Source organism: Chelonia mydas, chromosome 20 (genome assembly GCF_015237465.2).
Source record: "Chelonia mydas isolate rCheMyd1 chromosome 20, rCheMyd1.pri.v2, whole genome shotgun sequence".
Lineage (NCBI taxonomy): Eukaryota > Metazoa > Chordata > Testudines > Cheloniidae > Chelonia > Chelonia mydas.
In genome coordinates, this window is record NC_051260.2 from 15,824,509 (window position 1) to 15,837,902 (window position 13,394).

Consider the following 13,394-nt stretch of genomic DNA (forward strand, 5'->3'; position numbering starts at 1 on the left):
GACTGGGAGGAAAAACACAGATCAGCTGAGAGCCATCAAATCCACTCCGGCTGGGGGGAATCGCCAGAAACACCTCCTCCAAGCTGGGGCAGGGGGTAAAGATTTTGTACAGCACTCTGAGGTCCCAGCCCCTGACACAGAGCCAAAGGCTGCCACCCCAGAAACAAAAGGGATGATGAAGAATCAGAGATCTGTTAACAATATATACAGAGGGAGTCCTGTAGAAAGAGGTGAGGGAAACGGACAGCAAAAATTTCTAGTTTAGACCTTTCGACTGTAAAAGCCTCACCTAAAAAAATACAGAACAGATCCTGTTTTATGACCAGACACAGTCCCCTCCCCCCGCCTGAAATAATGTCCGGGCCAAGAAGGATTTGAAACCAAGCCAAACCTCAGAGAGGAGATCAGAGAACTTTTTTTTTTTTTAAACTTAAATAAAGGTCAATATAAAGTCAAAAACACAAATACAATCAACTTTTTAAAAACACAACAAATTCAAGGACTTTTGTTTTAAAAAAAACAAAACAAAAACACCACAAAAAAGTAAAGTAAATAAGCCATATTTCCTTTCATGGGCGAGGCAGTTCTATGGTGTGGCACTCAGTTTCTCTTATCTGTCAATGTCAAGTATCAGATTCTTTTGTTTGTTCAGTTTTAAGTTAAGGAAAGTCCTGGCCCCTTAATTCAGACACACAGTTCCCTTATTACATGGTTTCCTCGCCAAAGTACCTCTTGCCGCACTGTCCAGCTATGCAACAAGTTTGTTGGTTTGTTCCATTTTTAAATACACTCACACAATATACACATAAATTTTAGTCAATACGCACATATTCTGAATCCAGCAGAGAGCAAAATACAACCCCCTCCCATCCAAAAAAATAAAATAAAAATACAACCATCAGCAAACAGGAGGAGGCCGAGAATCATCTTCAAAGTCGCATGCAGAGGTTGGTCCGACTCATGAGAACGCTACAGAAGTCCAGCTAAAGTTCATGTAAACTTTCCAACAGGGAGTCCAGTTACACGCAAGTCTCTTAAATAAGATGGGGCTCGGGGGGGGGGGGGGGGTTCAGAAGGATTGCATTTTAACAGTCAAAAGCAACTGGCAACCATTGTTCACGTGATTCATGACTTTCTGCTTGAGTTGGGCCACCTGATCTCTCAGGACATTAGCCGTGTTGGACAGTCCCGCATTCTCAGTCTTCAGCGTCTTGACTTTGTCTTCCAGCCGGGCTATCCTTTCCAGCTTCCTCTTCCTGCACTTGGTAGCCGCCAGCCGGTTCCTCAGCCGCTTCCTTTCCACCTTGATCCTCTCCTGATCTTCCATGTTGATGGGAGACACAGGGGGCGACTGGACATCTGGTACAGTCTGAGGCTCTTCCTTGAACACCTGCACCCTGGACGGGAGAGAGGTGGCCAAGGAGTGACCCCCATAGGCGTGGGTCTGGGGCAGGTAGCTGAGATTGGCGGTGGGGTAGGTGGAGGAGGTGGTCATTGTGCCGGGGTTGTAGCTGGTCAGGTTGGTGTAGACGGGGGGCGGCTCTTGATGGAGGGAGGCCCCGTAGACACTGCTGGCCACCGAGGCAGCTGCGCCGATGGAGACGTTGGGCGGGGTCATGTGGTTCATTTTGTGCAAGTCGTCCAGGGCCTTCACAAAGCCGTCGGCAAAGCCCTCCTGCTCCTCTGTGGCCCCCCGGGGGTAGAAATAGGGGCCCGGGGTGGGCGTGGTGGTGATCACCCCATTGCTGTTCTGGATGATGAGCCGCTCCAGCTCCGGCGAGGCCAGCTTGAGCGAAGAGTTGGCCCCCGCCTCGGCAAGGCCGGCGGGGGTGTAGAAGGCGCCTCCTTCCTCGGCCGCCTGGCCCCGGAGGTGCAGCTGTGCCTTGAGGCCCCGGTAGGGCTCGGAGAGGTTGACAGCCATGTTCTGCTTCAGCGCCTTGTAGTCCGGGGGCCCGCTGAGCTCTGCACGCCCGTAGCCGGAAAGAAAGGAGTCATCATGATAGAACGGCTGTTCCATTTTGGTACACATCAGCCACGCGACCCCAGATCAGCACACAGCGCCCCGGCCTAGACAGATAGAGGGGGCACCAGGGAGAGGGGGGTGCAGATCCCAGAGGCAGGAAAGCTGGTTTCACTGGGCAGGGCCGGGGGGTTAAGGCAGATCCAACACACTCCCCTCCCAGGGCGCCCGGAGACCAGTCCACGACTCGGTTTCACTTCCAGAAACGCTCCCGCTTCCTCGCCCCCTCGCTCCTCTTCCTCCTGGCTGCGTAGCGGGGGGGTCCCCGGCCGGGCTCTTCTCCCCAAGCGCAGCCCCCACGCGTGGCGGGCGATCGGCCCGGCTCCCTGCTCTCTAGCCCCGTGGGAAGCGACAGGCGGCGGGTACCGTACCGGGCGGGGGCTCCGCGGCTGCGCTAGGCTCGGCGCTACGGGGATGGGCGCAGCAGGCGGCTCCGATCGCGCTCCGGCTCTGTCCCCTTCTGAGTCAGCTGCTGGCGGCGCCGCGCGAGCCTTTATAGGGCCCGGCGGGCGGAAACGCGCCGCCATTGGGCCGCGCCGGAGCCCCACGCGCGGGGCGTGGCCGCGTCGCCGCCTGCCGGGCAGCCCCGTGGCTGCTGGGAAGGGCCCGCGCGGCGCGGGGCCGGGCTGCGCGTCACAGGGGGCGGGGCCAGAGAGACGGACCGAGACAGACAGACACACACCCACGCACAGATCCACAACAACACACCCGAACCTCCTGACACAACCACACACATCGATGGGCACGCAGCCCCAGACAGACCTAGAGACACGTCCACAGAGACACACACACACAGAGACACGACAACACACCCAAATGAACGGTCACACAACCACACATAGAGATGGGCATGCAGCCCCGGACAGTCACAGAAACGGCCATAGAGACAGACAGACACGCAGGGACACACAACCAGGCACAGAGGGACAGAGACACACAACCACAGACAGAGACAGACACACAACAACACACCCAACCATATGGACACACAACCACACAGAGACACACAGCCAGCGAGACAGCGGCACACACACACATAGACAGACACGCACATACACACATGCGGCCATAGAGACAGCCACACAGCCACACACAGACAGACACACAACCACACAGACAGACACACAGCCACACAGCAGCAGCACACAAACATACAGAGACACACAGCTGCTCACAGAGACAGACACAGAGCAACACATAGACACGCAACCACACACAATAAGAGACACACACAAACATACAGACACAGCAACACACAACCACAAAGAAACGTAGCCAGGCACACAGCAATGCACACATGTCGAAACACAGAGACGCACACACTGCCATACTCAGAGACACACCACACACACATCAGGCCCCTGCATGTGTGCACAGACATGAACTCACTGACAAAACACACTTGTGAACATTTGCATGCCTGAAGACCTCCATCCGCACACACTCACCCAAGACCTCCCCGCCAGCCCCGGGGCCCCCTATCTGCCGGCAGACACCCCTAAAAAGGGATGGGCCGTGGGGGGGGGTGTGGCTCTCAACAATGCCCCCCTGCTAGCCCAGACAGCTCCCCCTTGTGGTCCCCACCCTGCTCCCTGTGCCCCCCCCCACATGTGAATTCAGCCATGATCATGTGGGGGGAGGGGGTACAGAACCTGGAGTGGGACCTGGGGATGGGCTGGGGGGATGGGGATCAGGACCCTATGGGGGGCCCTTGGGGAGGGGGATCAGGGCCCTATGGGCGGGGGGGCAGCTGGAGCTATAGGGAAGGTGGCTAGACTGGATCCCCCCCTTCACATGAACTGACTCCTCCAGCTGGAGAGGGGAGGGGAGCTGCTCCATCTCTCCAGCACAGGAAGAGCCCATCCCGAGCTGGCAAGCCTTTAACCACCGCCTGTTTGCCCAGCTCACTCCAGACGGGGCAGGGTGCCGGGGTGAAGGTAGGGTGGGGTGTGGACCACACCCTCTGTGGGTCAGGGACCTGGCTTGTGTGATGGGAGAGGCCTTAGGTCATGGGCGATCCTGCAGCAGCCTGTCAGTGCAGCACCCTGGGACTCCTCCTCCAGCACCGGGCCCCTGGCCCCTGAGGACTGCAGGGGCCCCTTACTCTCGGCTGGGCCGGCTGGCGGATTAAATGCTGCAGTGTCTGATCAGTAAATACCCCACTCACCAGCAGGCCGGGGGACAGAACTCTGCAGTGTGCAGAGAACAGATAGCAGCCTCTGAGCGGGGCGCACTGCACTACTCTGCAGCATGCGGAAAGATGGCAGCCTCTGAGCGGGGTGCACTGCAGTACTCAGCAGTGTGCGGAGAACAGACAGCGGCCTCTGAGCGGGGTGCACTGCAGTACTCAGCAGTGTGCGGAGAACAGACAGCGGCCTCTGAGCGGGGTGCACTGCAGTACTCGGCAGTGTGCGGAGAGATGGCAGTTGCTGAGCAGTGTGCACTGCAGTACTCTGCAGTGTGTGGGGCGACGGCAGCCTCTGAGCGGGGTGCACTGCAGTACTCGGCAGTGTGCGGAGAGATGGCAGTTGCTGAGCAGTGTGCACTGCAGTACTCAGCAGTGTGTGGGGCGACGGCAGCCTCTGAGCGGGGTACACTGCAGTACTCGGCAGTGTGCGGAGAGATGGCAGCCTCTGAGCGGGGTGCACTGCAGTACTCAGCAGTGTGTGGGGCGACGGCAGCCTCTGAGCGGGGTGCACTGCAGTACTCGGCAGTGTGCGGAGAGATGGCAGTTGCTGAGCAGTGTGCACTGCAGTACCCTGCAGTGTGTGGGGCGACAGCAGCCTCTGAGCGGGGTGCACTGCAGTACTCTGCAGTGTGCGGAGAGACGGCAGCCTCTGAGCGGGGTGCACTGCAGTACTCTGCAGTGTGTGGGGCGATGGCAGCCTCTGAGCGGGGTGCACTGCAGTACTCAGCAGTGTGTGGGGCGACGGCAGCCTCTGAGCGGGGTGCACTGCAGTACTCAGCAGTGTGCGGAGAGATGGCAGTTGCTGAGCAGTGTGCACTGCAGTACCCTGCAGTGTGTGGGGCGACGGCAGCCTCTGAGCGGGGTGCACTGCAGTACTCGGCAGTGTGCGGAGAGACGGCAGTTGCTGAGCAGTGTGCACTGCAGTACTCTGCAGTGTGTGGGGCGACGGCAGCCTCTGAGCGGGGTGCACTGCAGTACTCTGCAGTGTGCGGAGAGACGGCAGCCTCAGAGCGGGGTGCACTGCAGTACTCGGCAGTGTGCGGAGAGACTGCAGCCTCTGAGCGGGGTACACTGCAGGACTCTGCCAGCTCTGCTACAGCACCTAGCAGCAGGCTGAGAACGTACTACAGGACCTGATACTTTCCTGTGCACCAATATTCTTCAATATATACCGCAGCACCGTCCAATATTCTAATCGAGCCCTCTGCAGTTTGTTACGCTCATCTCCGCTATACGCTGGAGTGCCCTGCAGGGCTCTAACTACGGGCTGGGGTACTGCTGATCATATACACTCCTGTGTGTTTACCCCAATGCTACAGTATGTGAGTGTGTATGTCCAGCGTTTTAATAAAGTACTAACCTGTTGTACTCGACAGCTCAGACAGTACTGCAGGACCTGACAGGATGTAATGCTGGTGAGCAGGATCCTGGCTTCCAATCCCAGTTTTGGGAAGAGAGTGGGGTCTAGGGGTTAGAGCATGGGAGCCAGGACTCCTGGGTTCTATTCCTGGCCCTGCCACTGACTCACAGTGTGAAGTGAGGTGAGTCACTTCTCCACTCTGTGCCTCAGCTTCCCCATGTGGGAAAGGGCCTTTGCTGCCTTTGTTTGGGAAGTGCTCTGGGCTCGCGGGTGACAGGAACAGCCCTGACAGCGCCGGGTCCCCCAGGGGCTGGTCAACCTTCTCCTTAAAACCTGCTCACTCCCACGCTCCTCTCTGCGATGTACCGTTTGTATCACAGACACTGAAAGGCAACCACCTCTGGGGTGGGGCGCAGGGGCTGTTTGTACAGGGATCCCTCATCTGGAGCTGGGATGCAGCCAACTTTGGCGTGGGGCTTGTGTGGCTCGTCAGGCCCTTCCCTAGGGTTAAGGCTAGGGAAATCTGCTCTGCAGGAGACCACACAGTATTATGACCCTCTCTGGGCCCAGCTCTGCTCGGGGATCTACTCTGGCTTCTCCCACAGGGCTCACAGGACCAAGGATCCACTTTGGTGCCCATCATGCAGGGGATCCACTCACCTGGGCGGTGCCCTCTAGGGGCGGGCCGTGCCCAGAGGAGGCCTCGCTGCTGGGATTGTTTGGACAGGAAATAAACAGCCCAGGCAGGTTTGGTTTGCAGACAGCCCCAAGTGGCAGGATGGGCTGGGCCGTTATCAGGGAGTGGCAATGGCAGAGCCAGGCACGGAGCAGGGAGCAGAGTCTGAGAGCCATGCCCGTGCCCACGCCCAGCTGGGAGCTCTGCCAGGATGTGGCCCCGACCCAGAGCACAGGCAGGCTGGAGCTAGGGCGAAAGAATGGGTGACACAGCGGGGGGCTCCTGTCCAAGTCTCAGGCTGGTTCCAGTTCATCCCAGATTGGTTACCCACTCCAGCCTGCATGTATTATTATCCCTATGTTACAGAGGGGAAACTGAGGCAGGAGAGGCCGAGCTGGGGATAGAACCCAGGAGTCCTGACTCCCAGCCAGCCTCCCAGAGCCAGTGACAGAGCCCTGGATTTATTTGCTGCTTCTGGTGTCAGACATGGCCTGATTTCCCCCTCCCCCCCCCCGCGCAGAGTGCTCCAAACCTCCCCCAGGGACTCCCTCCTCTGGGCCTGTCAGGAGGGTCTGCGGGGAAGGGGCCAGGGCAGGTGGGTTCGGGGTCACAGGGCAGGAGTGATATTGAAGCCACTAGGAGGAGCTTTACAATCGGATGCTTCCTGTCTCCACTTGTCCCCGGGCAGGGCCGGGCCGCGCCCTCCTGCCCCTGCCCAGGCTCCTGTACACCTCCGAAGGGAAGGGGGAGGGGCTGGGCCCCCCCCAGGCGAAAGGGGGTTAACCCGCAGCCACACGTATGGAAATGCACAGATACACACGTGTGCCCGTGATCACCTTCACGCATGCACTTACACGCCCCATGCACACGCGTGTGCACACCAGCACACACTCCTATGTACATCCACACGCACCGGTGCACGCTTGGGGACACGCCCACATGGAGCCGCTCACCTGTGCTGTGCCCAGCCGTCCACAGAGACACTCGTGTACTCACGCACCCGCCCCTCCGCGGCCTCTTGCACACCCACCCCGCTTGCACGAGGATGCTCATCCCGGAGCTGCTCCGAGGGTGACTCAGGCCCATATAAGGCAGCGGAAGGAGCCGGTGTGCCCCCCCGCCTCCCCCACCTCCCCCACACGCCGGGGCACGTCTCTACCTGCTGCAGCTGGGCACCAAGCCCAGGCTCCCAGACACACCCCAGCTCACGGGGTCCCCCATCCCCTCCCCCGCCCGCCAGGCCAGGGCACGTCCCAGTACTGGGGACAGATGGTGGGGGAGGGCAGGGGGCATGAGGAACAGTGGGGGGGGGGGCTTGGGGGTCATGGCCCCACAGGCCCCCGATTGACCCCACATTGGAACCAGGCGCCAATGAGATGAATTTCCCCTCCCCCTACTGAGTTGCCTTCCCCCCACTCCCCTGTTGCTCAACCCCCCCTTCTACCCCGCCCCCCATTGACCCCTCTCCCAAGCCCCCCCGAACACCATCCCCCCACAGAGCCCCCCCACCAAACCCATTGCCCTCTACAGCCCCCCAGTATGTCCCCACTTCTGCCCCGCCCACCCCACTAATATTCCTTCCCCTCCCTCCCTGCAGGGCAGCATCAGGGCCTGGCGTCTGGGCCCAGTGGCTCTGTCTCCCCATGCTAATGAGGGGATGAGTCGGCAGCACCTGGCCCAGTCCCTGGGGGATCGGTGGGGGGGAGGCGGGGACGGGACAGGGGTGGGGGATGGGACTTTCCCAGCAGAGGAGCAGCTGGGTGGGGAGACCCAGACGTTCCAGCTCAGGGGTCAGGGACAGCCCTGTACAGCGGGGCTGGGGTCGCAGGGGGCTGCGGGTCAGGAGTGAGGGGCACCAGCAGAGCTTGGGGGAGGGGAGCCCAGGGCTGGGCGAGGAGGGGGCTGCGGGTCGGTAGTGAGGGGCACCAGCAGAGCTCGGGGGAGGGCAGCCCAGGGCGGGGTGAGGAGGGGGCTGCGGGTCGGGAGTGAGGGGCGCTGGCACAGCCCCGGGGGCGAGGGCAGCCCAGGGCGGGGCGAGGAGGGGGCTGCGGGTCGGGAGTGAGGGGCACCAGCAGAGCTCGTGGGAGGGCAGCCCAGGGCGGGGCGAGGAGGGGGCTGCGGGTCGGGAGTGAGGGGCGCTGGCACGGCCCCGGGGGCGAGGGCTGTTGCTGTCTCAGCGGCTCCTGCGGGAGGCAGCGCCAGGTGTGGCCGGCGAAAGGGTTTAACGCGCTGAGTCGAGCTCCTCCCCCTGCATCCCGCGTGGCACCAGCCCAGCCAGTTCGGGGCCCCTTGCCCGGCGTGGCAGGTGGCAGCGCCAGGTTGGCGCCACGCTGGGCCCAGCCCGGCCAGGCAGCGTCCCGGCCTGGGCCCTCTGCACGGGCAGGTTCTCGCCAGGGCTGGGCCGGGCACCCAGCGGGGAAGATCCCGTGTCCTGGTGCCGCTGGGAAACCAGACAGATGTCTGCGGCCCCCTCCCTGCCTCCCCAGCCCTGCCGGTGCCCCTCACTCCCGACCCGCAGCCCCCTCCTCGCCCAGCCCTGGGCTCCCCCCGCCCCCAGCCCTGCCGGTGCCCCTCACTCCTGACCCGCAGCCCCCTCCTCACCAACCCTGGGCTCCCCCCGCCCCCAGCCCTGCCGGTGCCCCTCACTCCCGACCCGCAGCCCCCTCCTCGCCCAGCCCTGGGCTCCCCCCGCCCCCAGCCCTGCCGGTGCCCCTCACTCCCGACCCCCTCTGCTAGCCCAGTCCTGGGCTCCCCCCGCCCCCACTCCCCGCAAGCCGTGCTTGTGCTGATGGGATCTCACAACTATCCAGGCGTCCCCTCCCCCAGCAGGCATAGGACATGGGGGGAGGGGGAATGTGGCACCCACCCTGCTCCATCCGGGGCTCCCTGCAGCCAGCCCTGGGCTAGGATGGGGGGAGGGAGGCGGTTTACAGCTGCCCATGGCTATGGAGCTTCAGCCCCCCCATCCCATTCCCTGCCCCCCAACCTCCACTCTGGATTCTAGGGGCTTTTGGGCCATGTGTTTTTCCCTCCCGCCTGACTTCTCCTTCCCTATAAATATCCCGTGACTCAGTGCCGGGAGCCAGGATCTCAGCCTTGCGGTGGTGGGGGTGGGGGGAAGGTTGGGGGCAGGGAGGGGCTCCTGGCTGGCAGTGACCCTGGGGGGCCCAGGGAGAGGGTTTTGACTTGGGCTAATGTCATTTCAAAGAGGGGCTCCGGGTGCCAATAAGGGGAGCTGGGTTTGTTATAACTGGGGGAAACTGAGGCAGGGAGCTGGGACAAGACTTACCTGCCGCCTGTTTGCAACACAGTGAGCTGGGGCGGGGCTGGGGATAGAACCCAGGAGTCCTGGTTCCCAGCCCCCCCCCACCACACCAGACTTTAAACACTAGACACCGCTCCCCTCCCAGAGCTGGGGATAGAACCCAGGCGTCCTGGGACACCATAACTGATAGCAAGGGGGCTGGGGAGCCCTGCCAGATTTCCACACAGTGCTGCTCCTGTCTGGCCAAATCCCCAGGCCCCTGGGAGAGCCCTGGCCATGGGGAGCCTGCTGAGCTGTGAGCTGGGTGGCAGCCAGAGCCCCTCCCCCACTCCCCCCATCCCTGCTGGGCCGATGGGCTGGGGAGTCCGGGCGAGGGGCCTTCGAGGCATCAGGGTTTATGGGGTGTCGCCCCCCACCATGAGGCGGTAGGGTCAAAGCCCAGACAGATGTCTCCAGCCTGGGTGGTAGGGCAGGACATCCTGGACTGAGGCAGGGGAGGAGCTGAAAATTGGGGGACCCATCCTGTGTGCCCCTCTGTGGGGCTGGGTCCGCCTGCTGCTTTTCCATGGGGTGCCCAGGGTCCCCCACCCCCACCCCAGAGCTGGCCAGAAGCACTTCTGCCTTCCTCCCTGAGGTCTTTACTCCTCCCATCCCCAGCGATGCCAACTAATTCCCCCCCCCACCCCCCACCATCCACAGCTCTGCCTCTACTATGGGGCCAGACATCACTACGTTCAGTTGCCCGTCCCTTCAGCCTCATCCTAGGGCTAGGGAAACTGAGGCACTGAGCAGGGGAGGGACATAAATGAAGTCACACAGGGAGTCAGAGTCAGAGCTGGGGATAGAACCCAGGAGTCCTGGTTCCCAGCCCCCGCTTTAACCACTAGCCTGCACTCCCCTCACATACAGCAGCCTGTGTGGTGAAATGAGTTACTAGGTCCCAGCCCAGTCCAGCCCATCAGGCAGCCCCAGTGGAAGGGCCAGAGGCTGACTGGAGTGTGGGGACACCCCTTCGTCCCTAGGGAGAAGCAGGTGGGGCAGGCAGCTCCCGCTCTGGGGGTGCCCAGGGGAGTTGGGATCCCGGGGCTGCTGCCCCTGCCCGCTCCAGGAGGCAACAAAGGTGGATGCAGAATCCCCGGCCTCCTCCACCAGCATGTGCCGCTGTGGGGATAGAGACTCGTTCGTCTCTGGCAAGGGAGCGGGGTCTTTCCGTTAGAGTGGGAAGGGGGGCTGGGAGCCAGGACTCCTGGGTTCTCTCCCCAGCCCTGGGTGGGAAGTGGGGTCTTGTGGTTGTGGGGAGGGGCAGGGAAGGGAGTCAGGATTCCTGGGTTCTCTCCCCAGTCCTGGGAGGGGGGTGGAGTCCTGTGGTAGGAGGTGGGGGGCAGGGGAGTGGGGTCTAGTGGTTAGAGCGGCGGGAGAGGGGGAAGCATCAGGACTCCGGGGTTCTCTCCCTGACTCAGCCAGCCGCCCTGCCATGCTGCCCCCTTGCTGTCTCTCCCCCCCCACGCCCCCTTCCCTGCCAGCCCGTGCCCAGGAAGCACCGGGGGTGGGTGACGGAGTCATTTCCCGCGAAGCGCCCAGGCTGGCGGGCAGGGGCAGAGGCAGCTGGTTCAGAGCCAGCGGGCGGGGGAGGGGGTTGGTCTCCCCAGCTGCCCTGGCCCAGCTTCCCTGCACCCGGGCAGATGAGGAACGACCCCCCCCCCCCCCCCGTTGCACCGGAGTCAAATACTGACTGGAACCAAGAGGAAGTTGGGGGTGGGGACGTCGCCTCATGGCTCAAACTCAAGGTCAGGGCCCATCAACCCCCAGCTCAGCCGGTGCCCCTCACTCCTGACCCGCAGCCCCCTGCTAGCCCAGGCCTGGCTCCCCACCCCCACAGCTCGGCCGGTGCCCCTCACTCCTGACCCGCAGCCCCCTGCTAGCCCAGGCCTGGCTCCCCACCCCCACAGCTCGGCCGGTGCCCCTCACTCCTAACCGCAGCCCCCTGCTAGCCCAGGCCTGGCTCCCCACCCCCACAGCTCAGCCGGTGCCCCTCACTCCTGACCGCAGCCCCCTGCTAGCCCAGGCCTGGCTCCCCACCCCCACAGCTCGGCCGGTGCCCCTCACTCCTGACCCGCAGCCCCCTGCTAGCCCAGGCCTGGCTCCCCACCCCCACAGCTCGGCCGGTGCCCCTCACTCCTGACCGCAGCCCCCTGCTAGCCCAGGCCTGGCTCCCCACCCCCACAGCTCGGCCGGTGCCCCTCACTCCTGATCCACAGCCCCCTGCTAGCCCAGGCCTGGCTCCCCACCCCCACAGCTCGGCCGGTGCCCCTCACTCCTGACCCGCAGCCCCCTGCTAGCCCAGGCCTGGCTCCCCCTAAATCTAAACGGATTGATCCGATCACATCACTTCTTCTCTTAACCCCTCCCGCTCCACCGGGTCCCCCCCGCCAGGTCCCTGCCCCACCTGGAGCCCAGCTACTGAGACATGAGGCCGGGTTACTGACCGGCCCCCTCCCCTCACAGGATGCCCCCCAGACATCCTTCCCGCACCCCCGGGGAGCCCCAGATCCTCCCAGAGTAGACCTGGAACCCCTTCTTGGATGCAGTGTTGGGGCCAGGGTGGGGAGGACGCCTGGGTCCCACCCTGCCACTGCTCTGACCACTAGACCCCCACTCCCACCCCAGAGCCGGGATGGAACCCAGGAATCCGAGCCCCCATGAGCTTCAGCCCTGGCATGATGGGCTCAGATCCCCTGGGGGTCCCAGATCGAAGGGCCTTGGTGGATCCCTGCTGGGGGGCTGTGCCCTCCCACTGCCCCATACGGGCCAGAGGCAGGGGTCTCCCCAAGGCCAGGACCCACACTCCAGACTGGCTGCCCCCTGCCCCATCCCCACATCCTCTGGGGATCCCCCGCCCCAATGTCCCAGGCTCGGCCCCAGCCGGCTCAGAACTTGGGAATGAAGTTCCGGGGCCAGGGGGCAGGGACCGGCCCAACGGGTTCAGCCTCATTCCTGGGGCTCTGCTCACATCCGTGGGGGGCGGGGGAGCTGGGGGTGGATCCCAGGACTCCCCGTGCTGGGAGCCAGCCTGGGTGAACCCGTTGCCCTCTGCAGGGAAAGGAGTCCCAGGGCAGGTCGCGGGGTGCATGGCAGGGAGACTCGCTGAGGTGCTGAATCAGCAGCAGGGAACTGCTGGGCGGGGGTGGGGGTGACGCTCAGTGCAGGGAGATGGGGCAGTGGGGTGCTCAGTGCAGTGAGAAGGGGCAGTGGGAGGTGCTCAGTGCAGGGAGATGGGGCAGTGGGGGGACGCTCAGTGCAGGGCGATGGGGCAGACGGGGGGTGCTCAGTGCAGGGAGATGAGGCAGTGGGGGGTGCTCAGTGCAGTGAGAAGGGGCAGTGGGGGGCGCTCAGTGCAGTGAGAAGGGGCAGTCGGGGGTGCTCAGTGCAGGGAGATGGGGCAGTGGGGGTGCTCAGTGCAGTGAGAAGGGGCAGTCGGGGGTGCTCAGTGCAGGGAGATGGGGCAGTGGGGGTGCTCAGTGCAGGCAGATGGGGCAGTGGGGGATGCTCAGTGCAGGGAGATGGGGCAGTGGGGGGGCGCTCAGTGCAGGGAGATGGGACAGAGGGTGGGTGCTCAGTGCAGGGAGATGGGGCAGTGGGGGGGCGCTCAGTGCAGGCAGATGGGGCAGTGGGGGGGTGCTCAGTGCAGGCAGATGGGGCAGTGGGGGATGCTCAGTGCAGGGAGATGGGGCAGTGGGGGGGCGCTCAGTGCAGGGAGATGGGACAGAGGGTGGGTGCTCAGTGCAGGGAGATGGGGCAGTGGGGGGGCGCTCAGTGCAGGCAGATGGGGCAGTGGGGGGGTGCTCAGTGCAGGGAGATGGGGCAGAGGGTGGGTGCTCAGTGCAG

At 63.2% G+C, this 13,394-nt stretch overlaps 1 protein-coding gene across 2 annotated transcripts; it reads right to left on the reverse strand.

The window, feature by feature from the left end:
• Positions 1–392: 392 nt before the first annotated feature.
• JUNB (JunB proto-oncogene, AP-1 transcription factor subunit) lies at positions 393–2,501 on the reverse strand. Of its 2 annotated transcripts, XM_043532750.1 has the most exons (2): positions 2,392–2,501; positions 393–1,962 (listed from the first exon to the last, which is right to left on the reverse strand). In XM_043532750.1, exon 2 carries the CDS (start codon positions 1,919–1,921, stop codon positions 1,070–1,072), a length of 852 nt encoding a protein of 283 aa, XP_043388685.1. In that variant the 5' UTR covers positions 1,922–1,962; positions 2,392–2,501; the 3' UTR covers positions 393–1,069. The 2 variants fall into 2 exon arrangements, with proteins under 2 accessions (XP_043388685.1, XP_007058263.1); XM_007058201.4 differs by having other exon boundaries at positions 393–2,500.
• Positions 2,502–13,394: the final 10,893 nt, after the last annotated feature.

Bases quoted from the DNA above. Each gene is read 5' to 3' on its own strand.
- JUNB (XM_007058201.4), bottom strand. From the start codon at position 2,029: ATGTGTACCAAAATGGAACAGCCGTTCTATCATGATGACTCCTTTCTT.